Genomic DNA, 16,420 nt, shown 5'->3' with positions numbered 1-16,420 from the left:
ATAGCTCAAGTACAGGGGAAAAAATGCTGGAACTCTGTCATCAAATAGTAAAGTATTTTCACAAATAAAATTATTGGTGGGTGGGAGGAAGCAGCCTGTAGCTTCTTTGTTATGACTTAAACCGGTCATGAAATAACCATTTAGCCAGCATTACATATCTGGGCTTAAATAATGTGGGGGTTAGCAGTGCCAACACCCCATGTAGTCAAAAATTTGCATATAACTTTTGATTCCCCCCAAATTTAACCAACAGCCTACTGTTGACCAGATTATACAGTCAATTAACAAATATTTTGTATAAGTATTATATACAGTATTCTTACAATAAAGTAAGTTAGAGAAAAGAAAACGTTACTAAGAAAATCATAAGGAAGAGAAAATACATTTATAATACTGTATTATATTTACAGAAAAAAATCCATGTCTTAGTGGACCCACACAGTTTCAGTCGTGTTGTTCAAGGGTAAGCTGTGCTTGTGATAAAGACAGAGAATAAGTTATTTTACCTTGTTAAAGTATCTGGCGATTTTTCTAATTCCTCACATTCCATGTGAAACACTCTAGAAAAAGAATCCTGAAAACAGAGTGACAACACACACTGAGAAGTAAGTTTGACAATGTAATGAAATCTATCTAGATACACACATGCAAGTCAGTGTACTTGACACAAGACACCAATACTTGTGGTATTTTTTTAACTTATTCTCAGACTACACTGACATACGTACTCACTGCTTGACAGCTTCAAGTCTGCTTCCCATGTTCATACTGTTTCTGATGTTCACTTGCAAAAATGCTCATTTGCGTATTACTTGGTTTTTGTTTTTCAACCAGGCATTAATAAACACATTAGCTTCAAATTTTCTTGATATTTATTCAAAATCCTATCTTAGCTTTTATACATACATTGATTGCTCTTGTTAGATCTTTTTAAAATACATGCAATCCAGTATATTTTATGAATATTTACTGAAAATAATTGTGAAGATTTTAGCAACAAAAAGAAGTACTTTGCAAGTTACATTAAAAAGCAGAATATATATTCATACTCATGCTGTATTTGCAACTGAATAAAGAACTGGAGGGAAACACAGAAATAAAATAATATTAGTTTAATTTGGGAAGGGAAGAATTGAGTACTGTATTTTTCTTGCTTACATTTGGATTTTTGCTCATGTTGTTGAAATAATTTTAATCAAAAAGTTATAATATAAATGAACATCAAGTCACTTGATTCCTAAACCCAACAAATTAAGTTGTTAAAAAGTGAGCAAAATATATTAACAGGCATATTGCTAAGTTATACTTCAAAGCACCAATGATCCAAGTCAGTTGCTGCCATGATAGATGTTAACTGGCCGAAGCATGAGGTGAATGTTAATTGAAGTGATATTCAAGTTGTCTTAAAAAAGGAGGTCCTTACATATAACTTTCAAAAATTAAATCCTAAGAACAGGTCACAGAGCAAGAATTGTAAATTGACTTACTGCATTAATGAGTTCTGACCTGAACTTTAAAAGGATAGCTATTTGTAATCATCTCTGTATTAAGGACTTTATATATAATTCATTGAAAATTTAAAATAATATATATGAGAATACTGATTACCTTATAACACAGTAAATTCTCATTTGATATCTGCTTAATGAGAATTAACATGCATACACACACAAAATGATTCAGATAATGTTTAGTCATATAGTATAGTCTTACTATCTAAAACAATTTTTTAAATTTTAATATAAGTACTACATATCTTTCATTATTCTATTGCCCTAAAACCCATCAATTCAGATCTCATATATGGATTACAACTGAGTACATAAGTGGCTGTAATCCCCACTCCATTTCCTAACCCACCAATGAAGAGCCTATTTTCAGGGTCTATCAGAAAAAAAATAAACAATGATGTCAAAAAGAAATATCCCAGAAACAGTGATCCATAGGTTAAAAAGGGAAAAGAAATTGCATAAAGGAAAACCGCCTTAGGCTAGAAGCTCTGATTCTAACAGTAAACTCAATTAGCCTGTATAGAAGTAACTAGCATTCAATGAGAACACTCCGTCTTTCCACACATATCTGTTTCTTTATGTTATACATCAATGGATTGAAACCTACCAATTAGAACAGTTAGTGATTTTCCATTGTTGGTAAAGGATTTAGGACTAATAGGCACCTTTAATACAAGGCCCTCTATTGGGTCATGCCTTCTGATTTCTAAACAATTTTTGATAAAAAAAATATATATATATACCCAACCCATTCAGAATGGGAGTCTACTTGTTCATAACAACCAGGACACCACTCTTCCTGACCACAAAAGGTCTGCACACTACCATGACAATGTTATGTCTCTCTATCAAGGTAGTGTCAATACTGACAAAAGCAGCACACAGACATTCATTCCATGGTAACCACTTAGTGGAGGGACACAAAGGTGAAAGGGTGCTTTGAAAGCATCCTCCAATCTCACCTTGACCCCCTTTCAACCAAAATAGTTCATACTCTGACTGGCTTTGAATAAACAACCATATACAGTTGGATTTCAGAGCTATCTGAGGCTAACATGAAGTTTAAAAGCAGTGCTTTAAGGAATATAATTTCTGTCTTTCTAAAAATTAAAAAGTCATACTCTGTACTCACGGAGCAATCTTCATCCACTATGAAAATGGTGCATTTCTGCACCTGCATGAAAGAGATAATAGTGGCAGCTATTTTCTTTAGAATTACTTCTAATGATTGTTGTTCTTCAAAAATTAAGCTAGCAAGGTCAAGCAGCACCTAGACAGGAAAATTTAGAGCTCATTACTTAGTAATTATTTGTAATTATAAAGCAATACAATGATTTATATGGTTTATAAGTTGTTTATCTATAATCTAATAAGGTATAACCAAGTTTATGTCCAAGAATTAAATATGTAAGTCTCTATTTACTAACAGAGCTTCCATGTACTGTTAGTACAGTTAGTACAGTGGTTACAATTGGACTCTATAATCAGAATCATCAGTTTTTAATCCCACCTTCCCTTCCTGTGAGCTTTGTGATGTAGAGCCAATTCCTTAAAAATGGGGATAATAGTAAAAGTAATACCAAACCAGAGGACTATCATGAGAACTAAATAAGTGAACATTTATAAAATATTTTGAACAGCATCTGATACATAAAACACAATGACATTGCTGTTGTTCTCAACTTCTGAGATCATTTATCAGCATTTTCACATAGCCCAGTAAATACTGTCCAAAACAGACCAAGCTCTAAGAGCTCCTTTTGTGTTTTTCCTGGTAATTTCACTTTCCTTTGAATTCCACAGAATTTCTTCTAATCTTGCAAAATATTTGTGTGATGAAGAAGAAGAAAAGATATCACAAAAAATTTACCAGAGGAAATACTATCCTAGCTGAAGCCTGGGAGATAAGCAGGAATCGTTTAAGTGAAGCGGGGAAAAAAATATTTCAGTCAATAACAACTGAATTGAGAGAGAGTAGCATGCTGCAAGTTTTGATCAAGTTTTAAGAGAGAATATAGAGTGTAAAGAGGAGAGCTAGGGGAAATGAGATTGCAAGGGCGAGTGGAGAAAGAACCTCAAAAGCCTGTGAGTCTTTGGAAGCAGCTTGGGCTATAATGTACTGCAAAAAGAAAGTGACAGACTTGTAGCTGTGTTTGTAAAAATGGAGACTAGATTAATAGGTGGCAAGAACAGAGCAGGGAGGATAGTTAGGAAGATATTGCAGTCAAAGGCAATGGAAGATCCAATATCTTATTAACACAAGTTCTAAAAAGAGAAAATGGAGTGTGAGAGAGAGGGAGTGTCAAAGAAATAATGAAAAAGAAGTACATAAAATGGAAGGGCTTAAGTCTCCAGATGGAAAGGGATGACCAGATACCAGCATGATGAATGAAAAAAGTCATATGATAAAATTCAGTTATAAAAGCAGAGACTGAAAGGATCTGAAAAACTTATAGACAACAAAACAAAACAAAACAAAACATCTATGCAGAGCAAAGAATCAGAATAACATGGATGCTAGTTAGAAGACAAAGCATAACCTCTAAATTTTGAGAAACTGATTTTTCAATTTGGAATTTTATACCCAGCTAAACTGGAAGGATGGTACAATAGGCATTTTCACACAATGCAAGGACTCAGAAAACTTACCTGATCAATACTTTCTCAAGTAATTAATTGAAAATGTGCTGCAATAAAACAAGGGTGTAAACTGAGAAAGGAGGAGTTATGGAATCCAGTGGATAACCAGGGGAGTTCTTCTGAAAAAGCAGGTAAGGGAAATTCTATGATGACACCTATACAGCAGGCATGGGGAGAAACGTCTCAGTTTGGAAGAGAAATGACAGAGAACCTCAACTTGAAGATCTCCAAGAAAAAGAACTCAACAGAATGCCTAAATAATAGGGACTTCGAGGGGGACAAAACCCAACAACATGAGGCTACACTAGAGCAAACAGTTCAAGGGGAAAAAATAGAATAGAATTCAGAAATAGAATAGAATTCAGAAACATGAAGAAAAACTAAAAATTATACACTAAACATAATACGAACAACATTTACACAGTCATGGTACTTATAAACACTTTAACACAACTTTAGAATTAAACCAGACGAAGCTTACTAAGCTAACCATGGTTGTAGAAAAATGTATATGTTATTGTCATGGTCAACAGAAAAAGTCCAGATGGGAAAAGCACAGGGAAGGAGTGGCATTTGGGAAGGAGAGATGAGGCATACTAAGAGCCTCATTTTACAAAAGCACAGAATCAAGAGATGATGTCTCCAGTTGATAGGGCAAGAACTAAAAAAGTCTTATCTAGCAGGACAAATGCAGCCCATTCAGTAACCTAAAATAGACCTAATGATACTAGTTGGATAAGGATAATGGCAAGTAAAGGTATAAATCAAATTCATATCTGTTAAGTTAATGAATACTGCCTAATAGTGATAAAGCAACAGAGCATAGAAAATAGGAAATGGAAATAATTATTAAAAGATACAGCTAAAATGTTAACTGGAGTTTTAATCATACTCTTATATTACTTGGATAAAAATCTAACAATTTTTTTAAAAAAACAATTTCTATAAGCTCTCTTTAGTAATCAGACTTGCCTGATTTCTCTTGTTCTCCAGCAGTGAAGTCTCATAGAGTTGAGCATTATGAAGAACAATACCACAAAATGCCAAATAAGCAGCAAAGTCCTAGAAAACAGGTAAGACAACAGCCAAATTAAGAACTGTCTATAAAACTGTCTTGTTATATTGCCTGAAACACAAAAGGCACCCCAGAATGTTTACAGGTGAAATAAGTATTAGAAAGCCAAAGGAGTACATGTTAAGTCTGCACAAAATTAGGAAGAGATGCAAAGCAAGTGTTAGCTAACTAGCATGAGTAGATGACAATTATTAACAAAGCTTCCTAAGGTCATACATTAGCTACAAATTAAGAAGAAGAGGGGAGGGAGTAGGACACATATCTCTTTATATCATTTGAAATTGAAATCCACTCTAAGCAAGTATAGTTTCTGAATGATATTAAGAGTTGAATCTGTGCTGAGACTATATAAATAGCTTGTAACTCACTACTGGGGCAAATGAAAGCTAACATACTTACTTGAGAATATTGGCAATAGTAGTCTCACAGAAAAGTTCTATACAATATTAGCTAAAATATTTTTTTTAACATGGGTCTGTCATCCTCATTATACTACCTTAAAGTGATGTGCTCACAATTATAGTAATTACTGATTAAAGTAAGTCTTTCCATGGCAAATGTTATTCACAATCATAGATATCTTTTGCCAAGAGATGATACAGCCTAAGAATGCAAATCTTTCAAGAGAGGTTTACATTAATGGACCATAAACAAATGATGGAATATAAAGCCAATCTAGAACCATGCCAAATATTCTCAGGTGTCATTAACAGGATAGGAAACTAGATGTCTAGAACACTGATTTAAAGAGGTACTTGCTATGCTCTGAAGCAATTAAGACATGAGGACGAAGGCAAGTGCCAATACGGCCTACACCACGGAGACAAAAATAACTCTGTGTTGTTTGAATGTCTTCCAAAAGCTCCTACTAATTTTCAGGGGAGTGACTTAAATAACAACAGGCTTGAATAGGAATTCAGTAGACTCATGATATACATACAATTACATATTCAAGAAGAGAAATAATAAAACCTACTGACAGAATGAAGTTATAAACAAGTTTAGGAGCTTCCGCCCTTAAACGGGAAAGCATGTCAATGTGGTGTATGGAATGTATTCCTTCAGAGTTGGATGAGAAGAGTAATAAAATAATGCTGACTGCTGCTCTTTCTGAAGCTAAATTCAAATCATCCAGCCTAAATTCACACCTTGGCGCCCCACCGTCTGTGTGCAAAGCTTATAAAACATTCTGAAATTTGTTTCACCAGGAGGGAATTCCAATTTTTAGCCAACCTAGAGTGCTGAACTTGGAGCGGTGCTTCGGGGGTTTTGACTCAGGGTTGAATTTGTTTATAGCAGTGATGAAAAGTAAATGCAATAGTTAAAAACACTGTGTCACCTTCTGTATGGCCCCAATGCACACACAGCCCTGGAGGAGGCTTGGCAGCACAGTGAGGAAGGAGTTGGGGGGCTTCTAAGGACTACCTACCACTAGTACTCCAAAGTCAGCACTGTATTGAGCCACAGGAAAAAGACACTTCTGAACATTTCAGATCATTTTAAAGTACAATGGTTTTCGCTATCAACAATTTCAGCAACAGCTAATTCTAGAGGTCTAGACTTTATAAAGAGAAAAACACCTTCCTAAATTGACATTACATCAGACACAAATTTTGGTACCTTTTCATCTTTTTCAGTGAATGTCCCACCATTTCCTGATTTCTTGTTGATGGCCTGGGCTACACCAACAACCTGGTATGAGAAGAAAAAAGTGGTAGTTTCATTGGCTGAAATTATTCATATAGATTGACTGAAATATGTTTATAAAGGAATTTCTATAGGTGCATTAAAATAACAATAAGCTACGAAACCAAAACAAAACCCCTCAGCATTTGAACTAGTTCTCTCTCGTACATCCTTCTTTGCTCCTAAGAATTCAAATGTAGTCAACTTCTTGGGTCCCATTTTTGACTTTGATTTTACCTTGCATTGTGAGAAAAGTTATTGGCAGTCACATTTTAAGTGAATTTTTTTCAAGGTTTTTTTTAAAAAATGTTTTATTTATTTATTTGAGCAAGAAAGAGCACAATCAGGGAGAGAGGCAGAGGGAAAGGGAGAAGGAGAAGCCTGATATGGGGTTCGTGATTTCAAGACTCCGAGGTTATGATCTGAGCGGAAGGCAGATGCTTAACCAACTGAGCCACCCAGGTGCCCTTCAAGGTTTTTGGATACAAAATAAACCATAAATTTCTATCACATTCAAATTAATTATATGCTAAACATTTTACATTGGCTTTAATGTTTCAAATGGGCTAAAAATGCTTTTTTTTTTTTTAAAGATTTTATTTATTTATTCATGAGAAACACAGAGAGGAGAGAGAGAGAGGCAGAGGGAGAAGCAGGCCCCATGCAGGGAGCCTGACATGGGACTTGATCTGGGGTCTCCAGGATCACACCCTGGGCCAAAGGCGGCGCTAAACCACTGAGCTACCCGGGCTGCCCAAAAATGCTCTTTTACTAAAAATGCTCTTTTACTGGAAATAGGACCCAGTGGCCAATTACAGTGAAAAATAATTCCTCATGTAGGGGAGTAGTCCAACTTCTTTTCATTTTACCTTCAACAGATTTGTCTTTGGGAAATATTTTCTTGAAAAACCGAAACAGGAATTAGCAGGCTGAATCTTACTTCAAATGCATCAAAGATACATTATATCTTACAAAGACTAAGCTAAAACTCTGGGAATAGGTTTTAAGTGTCCACAAAAGGTTCAGCAACACTATAAGAACTTTCTCATCTTTCTGTATTTTACTTACCTGTTTAGTTCCAACTTCAGCTAGGTTACTGCCTTAGTGTTTTAGAGACCTTCAAACCTTACCTTTTTCCTCTTATAAATTCCACTCTCCTTCCTTCTGTGATTTAGTATCAGTGGGATAAATTATCCCCTAAATGGTTATATTTTAGGAATATAAACTCCTTAGGCTGCATTATGTATTTTCTGAAATCAACACTAGTAAAAGTGATAATGATGGTTTAGATCACTTCAGTCCCTCGAGAATGAGAGCAGAGGTGGTGTGGGACCATGAGCCCATGGGTGTGGGGATCCTTGGTTTTCTGTGTATGGCTCAACCTTTTTTCCTCAGCTCCTTCTAAATTCCTTGGCTCTAAGAATAGGATATAAAATTCCCTGCTAGGATGGCAGAACAAGGAAGGGGAAATGCATTCTGGTCTGATAGTTTTCTGGTCTTCTCAACATCTTTCCTCCATGCCCCATGCAGAGTAAAGGGATGTCAAAATGAAAAGAAAAAAAAAAACCAGAATTCTCAAATTATCCTGTACCTTTTTAATTGTCCTTAGTTCAACTCTTCCATATTTTTGTACAGTCTTTAGCTATTGAAAGTGGCTAACAGATTTCTAGAGGCTTCAATCTCAATGACTGAATGCATACAAAATAAGGTAGAAAAAAATGTCTGGACTGCAGATAAGCATGTTCACTTGAGTAGAACTAACAGGAGCAAAAGAAAAAAAAGAAATGGACAGGAGCCACTTGAGGATCACTGGGGTCTAACAGACAGCAGTACCAGTACAACTTGATTAATTCAAGTGTTCATTCCTTCACCCAATAAATACTGAGGTGCCTCCTATGTATTGGGGAGTGGTAAAAACTGGGAGAAAGACTACTCTAAAGGCACTCAGAGTCAAGAATGGGTGATATATAAACATACACTTAAAAGCACACAGGATGATCAGTTTGATCATAAAGATGCCCACAGACTGCTAGGAGTACAGAAGGGGGCATGCAATATGGGTCAAAGGGACAGCTTCTTAGAAGTGATGACATTTGAGTTTTCATTTGTATTTAATAAATGGTTTTACTTAAAAAAAAAAGACTTAAAAAGACTTAAAAGTTTTCATTTTATTTTTTTTAAGATTTTGTTTATTTATTCATGAGAGACACACAGAGAGAGAGAGAGAGGCAGAGACACAGGCAGAGGGAGAAGCAGGCTCCATGCAGGAAGCCCGATGTGGGACTCAATCCCTGGGCCCTGGGATCATGCCCTGTGCCAAAGGCAGATGTTTAACCACTCAGCCACCCAGGCGTCCCTAAAATTTTCATTTTAAAAAAGATAAGTCTACAAACAGATAAAAAGACTCTTAGGCAAACCTTCTCAGATAATTACACAGTATAAAAAAGTATGTATTGATGCACTGTATGTGGGTGAGCTGGGTGAGGCAAGTACTAAGCAAGAAAATAAAGAGAAAGTTCCTGCTCATTCAAAAATATAAAGACGCAAAAAGCTAGTTGTTTATTAAATGGTCATGAATCAAACTGATTTAGCGTTTTAGTCGATCATGAAGGCACCATAAATTGACAGTGAGAGGACAACAGTTAACTTCCACATCTTAAAAGAAAAGAGGAAAATCAGCTGCATTACATATTTTCTGAAATCAAGATTAGGAAAAGTGCTAACAATGGTCAGTTTAGATCCCTAGAGACCCTTGAGAATGAGGGCAGAGCCGGTGAGGGCCCATGAGCACACCATGGTCCAAGGCTGCAGGCTACAGATATCCTTGACCTAGTCCGTGATCTGCGAACAGCCTCGGGGTGGGAGGGAAGAGGAGAGGGGGGTAAATGCTGTAGAGGTGGGTCAGTGAGCATCATCCCTTACTAGAGAAGCAGAACCAAAGCACGGCCTACTCCCAGTGGGTCTGCAGCAACTTCATTTAAGTAGAAGAACACTTCAAAGAACAAAGAAGAACACTTCTTCGGTACCCTGGGATGATCCTTCAGCTCTCCCTTTATTAAAACCTGTATGCCAATTTCGACTTGTTTCAATCTGCATGTTTGACACTCGGGACCATTTACACAGTAAGCATTTTTCTAACTATGGGCTGAAAAGTTTTCTCTCTGGTTAAAAGAATGATATCCTTGAAACTATACTAAATATCAGCCATTATTCACAATTTTCAACCAACCCAAGAGTGTTCACACAGTTCAACAATGATTTTCCATTCTGGAATTTCTATCAGATTCATTTTTCAAACCTGCCTATTCTTCCTTCTTTTTGTTTTGTTTTTCTTCTTTTTTTTTTTTTGAGAGAGAGAGAGAGAGAGAGCATGTAAGGATTGGGGGATGGGGGGCACAGCAGAAGGAGAGGGAGAGCATCTTAAGCAGATTCCATGCCGAGCATGGAGCATGATGCTGGGTTTTATCTCTTGACCCTGAGATCATGACTTGGGCTGAAATCAAGAGTTGGAGGGTCTACTGAGCTACCCAGGCACCCTCCTTTGTTTCCTATAAATTCTAGCACCTGATGTTCTTCATTTCTTTGAACATACTTAATTTTGCCTGCAAATTCATCTTTAGCAGGGACTGCTTTCCACAGGAATCCCATGCTCCCCATGTCATGAAATTCTGTGCTCAGTGATTTCCTGTGTGTCTTGGTACTATATTGGGGGGGTGAATTTGAACCCCATACCTGTGTATGACACAGGCTCCTGCTCTCATGGTTCACAGGTGTCTCCTCTTTCTTTCACCACAGTAGGTAAGAGGCAAGCTTCCTTGAGGTTTCTCCTGGCTGCTAGTGGAGTTTACTGGGCCCAGTTTCATGAATGGGGAAACTATTCATCATTCATCTGGGCTTCACTTCCTTGCCCGTCTACCCCACTCCCACAGAGTGTATGCATCCCCTAGCCTGCTGATGCTATCCCCACACATTCATCTCCCTACTCTGAATCTGAGACCTCCATGAGCCCATCTGGCTAATACTCTGTGCTCACATTTCATATCTTGGGTTCCCATCTGTTTTTGACACCTGGAGGTCTTCCCTTTCTTGAGCTCGTCTATAATTTGTAAAATTTCTTTTGATGATATTTTACCTTCTACTTGTTTGCAGAATTGTCAAGGGAGATTCTTCAGCATCTGCGCAGTCTTGCAAACAGAGAAGAAATCTTGTTTATAGGCTTTAAAACCTACTTTGTACCAGGTGAACACTAGATCTTTACTATATTTGGGATATCCCCCCCCTCTCCAACATTAGAGCAAGGTATTTACTTTTAGGCAATGTCATAGAATGAGGACTTCCAATGATTAATTGTTTATCCTTTCTGGTAACCAATTATTTCTCTAATAATTTTACAGATTTCAGATATTAGAGGTTAACTTAAGAGATGATCAATTAAATATTATTAGTATTCAAAAACCAGCAAGTTCTTCTGGAAGAGTTATTAGACCAAGAAAATATATCTAATACATATAAGTGTCTCTATCCCCAGATGGGTGACATTTTACAAACAGCACTGATAAAAACAAAAGGTAAAAAAACAGGAGAGAAGGTATAGTATTTGTCCAGGGTCACATAATTTAGTAAAGGACCAAAAAGAGTTTAATTCTCTGAATTTCAAAGACCCTAAGCAAAACTAGCACCCTCTGCCCTCCTTGTGTTAATTTCCTTCTTCTGTCAACTATTGCTCCTTTAAACAAATTAGCTTTGTCTTCAAGCCAAGTAACTGCTAACCACAGGTTTTTTTAAATGTCAGTTTTGAAAGACAGCTTTTATAGCAAGGGTATGTCAGACCTTGTATCTAAGAGACAAAGCCCCTAAAAGTATTAGCTTCTGCATCAGAAAGCCCCATCACTCTGCCTACCTGCTGGCCACCTGGACCCTCAAGTGCCAGTACTCTACACTATTTTGTGCTTAAGCACAAAGAAGGTTGTGTTTTCTATTTTACTGGCACTTTCCAACAGCATAAATGGATATTATGTCCTCACAGGGTCAAGTGTTCTTTTAGGAATGCAAAGGGCAAGACTTGATTCTCGCTGACTGAACAGTGTGGAATGTGACAGCTGGTCAATTCAGGGGCAACTGATCATTGCTACAATGAGCAATTTCTTCTTCAATTAGCAGCTGCCCCAGATACTTACTGAGGCCACACATCAATCTCAATACACTTCCTCACTCTCATTTTCAGGGGATACTCAGCATGGAAGCTAAAAGCAAGAGAGGAAAGAACAGACTCTATAAATCTTAGCTAACCTTCTCTCCCATTCATGGAATGTCTCTACCATAACGACAGGACAGACTATCTATAACCTGAGCCAAAATCTTACTTCACCAAGGAAATGAGAATTCAATATATACAGGAGACAGTGGAGAAGTCTCCCCAGGGCTTTGTCCAAACTTTTCCTCAACTATCAGTCGTTCAAGAAAAGAATATTTTATTCAATGAATAATCACTGAGTCCCTTGTGTATCAGTCATTGTTCTAGACAATGAAGACTGAGCAGTGGACAAGGCAGATAGAAAGCCATGTCTGGGATCCCTGGGTGGCGCAGCGGTTTGGCGCCTGCCTTTGGCCCAGGGTGCGATCCTGGAGACCCGGGATCGAATCCCACGTCGGGCTCCCGGTGCATGGAGCCTGCTTCTCCCTCTGCCTATGTCTCTGCCTCTCTCTCTCTCTCTCTCTCTCTCTCTGTGACTATCATAAATAAATAAATAAAAATTAAAAAAAAGAAAGCCATGTCCTCATGGAGGTGACATTTTAGTCAGGGTGTTAGGCTTGGAAGAGAATCCTATACCACCTTCTTCTCCCATTTTACAAGTGAGCAAACTGAAAGTGACAGGGTTGGTATGACCAATCTGGGCTTTCTCTCCTCTCTTCCAAATCCTAGGCAATTATCAGAGTATGGCCATAGTCTGTGTGGTAGGCAAAATAATGTCTCCCAAGGATGTCTTCATCCTAACCCTTGTGACCTGTGACTATGTTACCTTACATGGCAAAAGGGAACTTTCCAGATGCAATTAACTTAAGGATCTGAAGAAAGGGAGATTATCCTGAATCATCTGGGTAGGTCCAACTGTAATCATAAGAATCTTTATGAGGGAAAACAGGAGAAGGAAGAAGAGTCAGAGCCAGAGATGCTTTGAAGATGCTTTGCTGCAGGTTTTGAAGACAGAGGAAGGGGCCACAGGCCAACGGATATGGGTAGCCTGTAGGAGCTGAGAAACACAAGAAAACAGATCCTTGCCTAGAGACTCCAGATAGGAACATAGGGACACCACAAGGTATCCCTGCTGACACCTTAATTTTAGCCTAGCAAGAACTATTTTAGCCTATGACATCCAAAACTATAAGATAATAAATTTGTGTTCTTTTAAGCCACTAAGCTTCTGGTAGATTTTTTTTTTTCCACAGAGCAATAGGAAACTAGTACATTCTGTTAGAATCATTCTCCCTTTCCTTTTCCTCACCCCATCTGTATCTTATGTTTCACCATCTAAATCTTCACTTTCTTTGAAAGCCCTGACATCTCATTGCTAATTGTTTTTCCGCCTTCAGTTGACCTTTGACACTGATGCCAAATTTATCTTCTTGGGATACTGCTTTACACATACAAATTACCTCTTTACTCAAAGCCTTTTAATGTTCCATCCGTCTACAGGATAAAAATTGATGACCGAATACATATCCTCAGCTTGAACTAAGATCACTTAAATGGGTCTTTGAATTAAAACACTACAATGACCTTGTTCACATCACTCCTTGAAATATTACCTTCCCCTTTCTCTACTGAGGCTGAGTTTACAAAAAGCTTCCCTTCAAACCCTTCTGAAATTCTGTGTGGTAGTTGGGTATGCCATCCATTTCACAATCGAGGTATTTTCATTTTTAACCTCATATTCTCTACTCTGATCCTGGCTCTCCAACTAGATTGTGTTCCAAAGACATGATTTATATCTATGCCTTATTGCCGTACTTTGTCCCGAACGCACTCAATGCTTGATAAATATTTGCTGTCAATAACGGGAGAAGTGAGAGAGGGATCAAATATTTTTTTAGGGTGATGTACTTACTTGCTAATTCACATTCGAATAATAGGTAATTTAGATCTGCTCATTTGCTTTCTCTGCCATTTGCTTGTTATTAAGTGATCTCTCCACATCTGAGAACTTTATGTGGCAGTAAGAAGTCTATGCTCTTAATAAGTCTTTAGTTATGGATTGGAACTTAAGAGCCTAGAAGGATTTGGGAAAAGTAGGAAAGAAAAGCTTAAGATTGTTCATTTTAACATTTAATTTTAAAAATACAGAAAATCACAGAGAATAAGATAGTAAATATCCATATCTCTGTCATCCAGAACAGTGGGAGTGTGGGGCTTGTTAAATATGGCTTACTGGGCCTCACCCCCACAGTTTCATATGTAGCAGATCTGGGTTGGGGCCTGAGAATTTGTATTTCTCATAGCTCTCAGGTGATGCCACAGGCTGCCAGTCCAGATATAAAGACACTTTGAGAACCAATGATAAAGAACTATTAAGTGTTAATATCTGGGGATGCTTCCTTTTTAAAATTAAACTAAGAAAATTAAATTGCACTTTCTCCTTCCAGGCCCATTCTTCTTTCTCCTGCCCCTCCTCCCCAGAATTAACCTCTAGCATTACATTCTTAAGAAATCTATGAATCTATAAGCAAGACATAGTATTTCCATCTTTCAAAAGAGTTACTCAAAATCAGGTAATATGCATAATTTTATAACCCATTATTGTATTCAGTGTTGCTTTTTACTTTATATAGATCTGACTCATTCGTTTTATATATAATGTTGCATTTCATACCAAATTTTATTCATCTAATTACCAAATGACAGATGTTTGGGTTGTTTGCAATGAGCATTTCTACTGTACACACATCCAAGAGCCTCTGGCAAAATCTTCAGAGGGATGATAGAAGTTATACCTTTATCAGCAATGCTTAAGAGTTTTTGTTAACCTTACAGTCTAAGCAGTGCCTACTATTATCAGGCTTTTAAATCTTTGTCCATCTGACGGCCATAAAACTGTATCTAACTGTTGCTTTAATATGCATCTTCCTGATTATGGGAGAGAATGAGCTTTTTAATTTTTATTGTCTATATTGGTTTTCCTCTTCTGTGTTGCCTATATGTATTTTTTTTAAAGATTTTATTTATTTATTCATGAGAGACACAGAGAGAGAGAGAGAGAGAGAGAGAGAGAGAGAGAGAGCGTGTGCGAGAGGCAGAGACAGAGGCAGAGGGAGAAGCAGGCTCCATGCAGGGAGCCTGACATGGGACTCGATCCCAGGGCCTCCAGGATCAGGGCCTGGGCTGAAGGCGGCGCTAAACCTCTGAGCCACCTGGGCTGCTTGCCTATATGTATTTTTGCCAGTTTTGACCATTTTGTGGTTGTTTGGCTTTTATTAATAGCTTTGAGAATCAAGGTTTGATTTTTTTTTATTTTTTAAGGACTGGTCAGACTGACTTTATTTGGTTGTGATCCATTTTTATCCATTTATATGTACAAGCACCACTACACCTACTATTTCTCTCAAGAGTGTTTATGGATATTCCATGGTTGCAGACAACACCAGTATGAATATAGGAGAAGTGGATGCTTGTAGTTTATTCTCATGGCCTGAGATGCTAGGAAGAGGCAGCCAAGTCGAAAAGAAGCTTTGAGGAAGTTGCAAGACATAAACAGCAATACCCTAGGGTAACTGGCATCAGAAATATAGGTATGACCAATATCTCTAATATACAAATCCATTTCCAGCCCCCTAAAATTCATAACGCTAAAAATTTTGCCATTTAAAAAAGGGAGAACGAAGGGCCTGCTGTAGGACAGGCTCTTTGTATCTGTTAATTCATTTAACTTTTGGTAAAACCCTTTCAGGTAGATATTACAATTTTCATTTTATCACAGAGGTAGCTGATATTTAGAAAAATTAAATAGGAGTCTGAGTACATGCAGGTCTGATCCCAAACCTAAGTTCTTTCTACTCCTCCCCCCAGGAGAAAGTGAAACCTGCACTAGTATAAAATACAGATTCTTAAGCACTAGTGTTCAAAAGAATCATGAAGACCAAGGATCTTCCAGTACATCCAAAGGCTGTATGCAAATTCCACACATATACCTATCTTGTTAATGCATATTTTTATCAAAGAGAATGGTACAGTTTCAAAATTATAACTTTAAGAAACAGAGACAAGTCCAAAATGGCAACTAAAAGTTGCTTTTACTTTCATTATACATCTTACAACATGTCTTTACATCCAAGAAGCTCTTATGCAACATAAAAAGGTCCTTATCCCAGGGATATATAATGTACTCTCACAAATAAGTAGAATATTCAAAAGAATAAAAAAGAATTAATCTATCATAACAGAAATCAGAACAGTGCTGCCAAAGGTTATGGGATATCTTAATGGAGTGTTACAGAGATGGGCGTGCATTTGTCA

General features: G+C 37.3%; 1 protein-coding gene and 1 long non-coding RNA gene across 3 annotated transcripts in view; one reads left to right on the top strand and one right to left on the bottom strand.

Annotated features, from left to right (window-relative positions):
- The window catches only part of PDE5A (phosphodiesterase 5A), a 137,514-nt gene that overhangs the window by 74,721 nt on the left and 46,373 nt on the right, over positions 1 to 16,420 (bottom strand). For both annotated transcript variants that reach the window (XM_055342439.1, XM_055342440.1), the window contains exons 4-7: positions 6,847 to 6,918; positions 5,124 to 5,213; positions 2,644 to 2,781; positions 507 to 574 (exon numbers count right to left, since the gene is read on the bottom strand). In XM_055342439.1, coding sequence (XP_055198414.1) covers positions 507 to 574; positions 2,644 to 2,781; positions 5,124 to 5,213; positions 6,847 to 6,918 — 368 coding nt within the window. The remainder of the gene's footprint in view (positions 1 to 506; positions 575 to 2,643; positions 2,782 to 5,123; positions 5,214 to 6,846; positions 6,919 to 16,420) is intronic.
- Positions 1 to 16,420, top strand: part of LOC129521165 (uncharacterized) — a 58,967-nt gene that overhangs the window by 38,403 nt on the left and 4,144 nt on the right. The window contains exons 3-4 of the long non-coding RNA XR_008666780.1: positions 5,145 to 5,224; positions 6,864 to 6,921. This is a non-coding gene — a long non-coding RNA (uncharacterized LOC129521165). The remainder of the gene's footprint in view (positions 1 to 5,144; positions 5,225 to 6,863; positions 6,922 to 16,420) is intronic.

The sequence above is a fragment of the Nyctereutes procyonoides genome, unplaced genomic scaffold, assembly GCF_905146905.1.
Source record: "Nyctereutes procyonoides isolate TBG_1078 unplaced genomic scaffold, NYPRO_anot_genome, whole genome shotgun sequence".
Classification (NCBI taxonomy): domain Eukaryota; kingdom Metazoa; phylum Chordata; class Mammalia; order Carnivora; family Canidae; genus Nyctereutes; species Nyctereutes procyonoides.
Note: the sequence above shows the minus strand (reverse complement) of the source record. Positions and strands in the feature narration are given on the sequence as shown.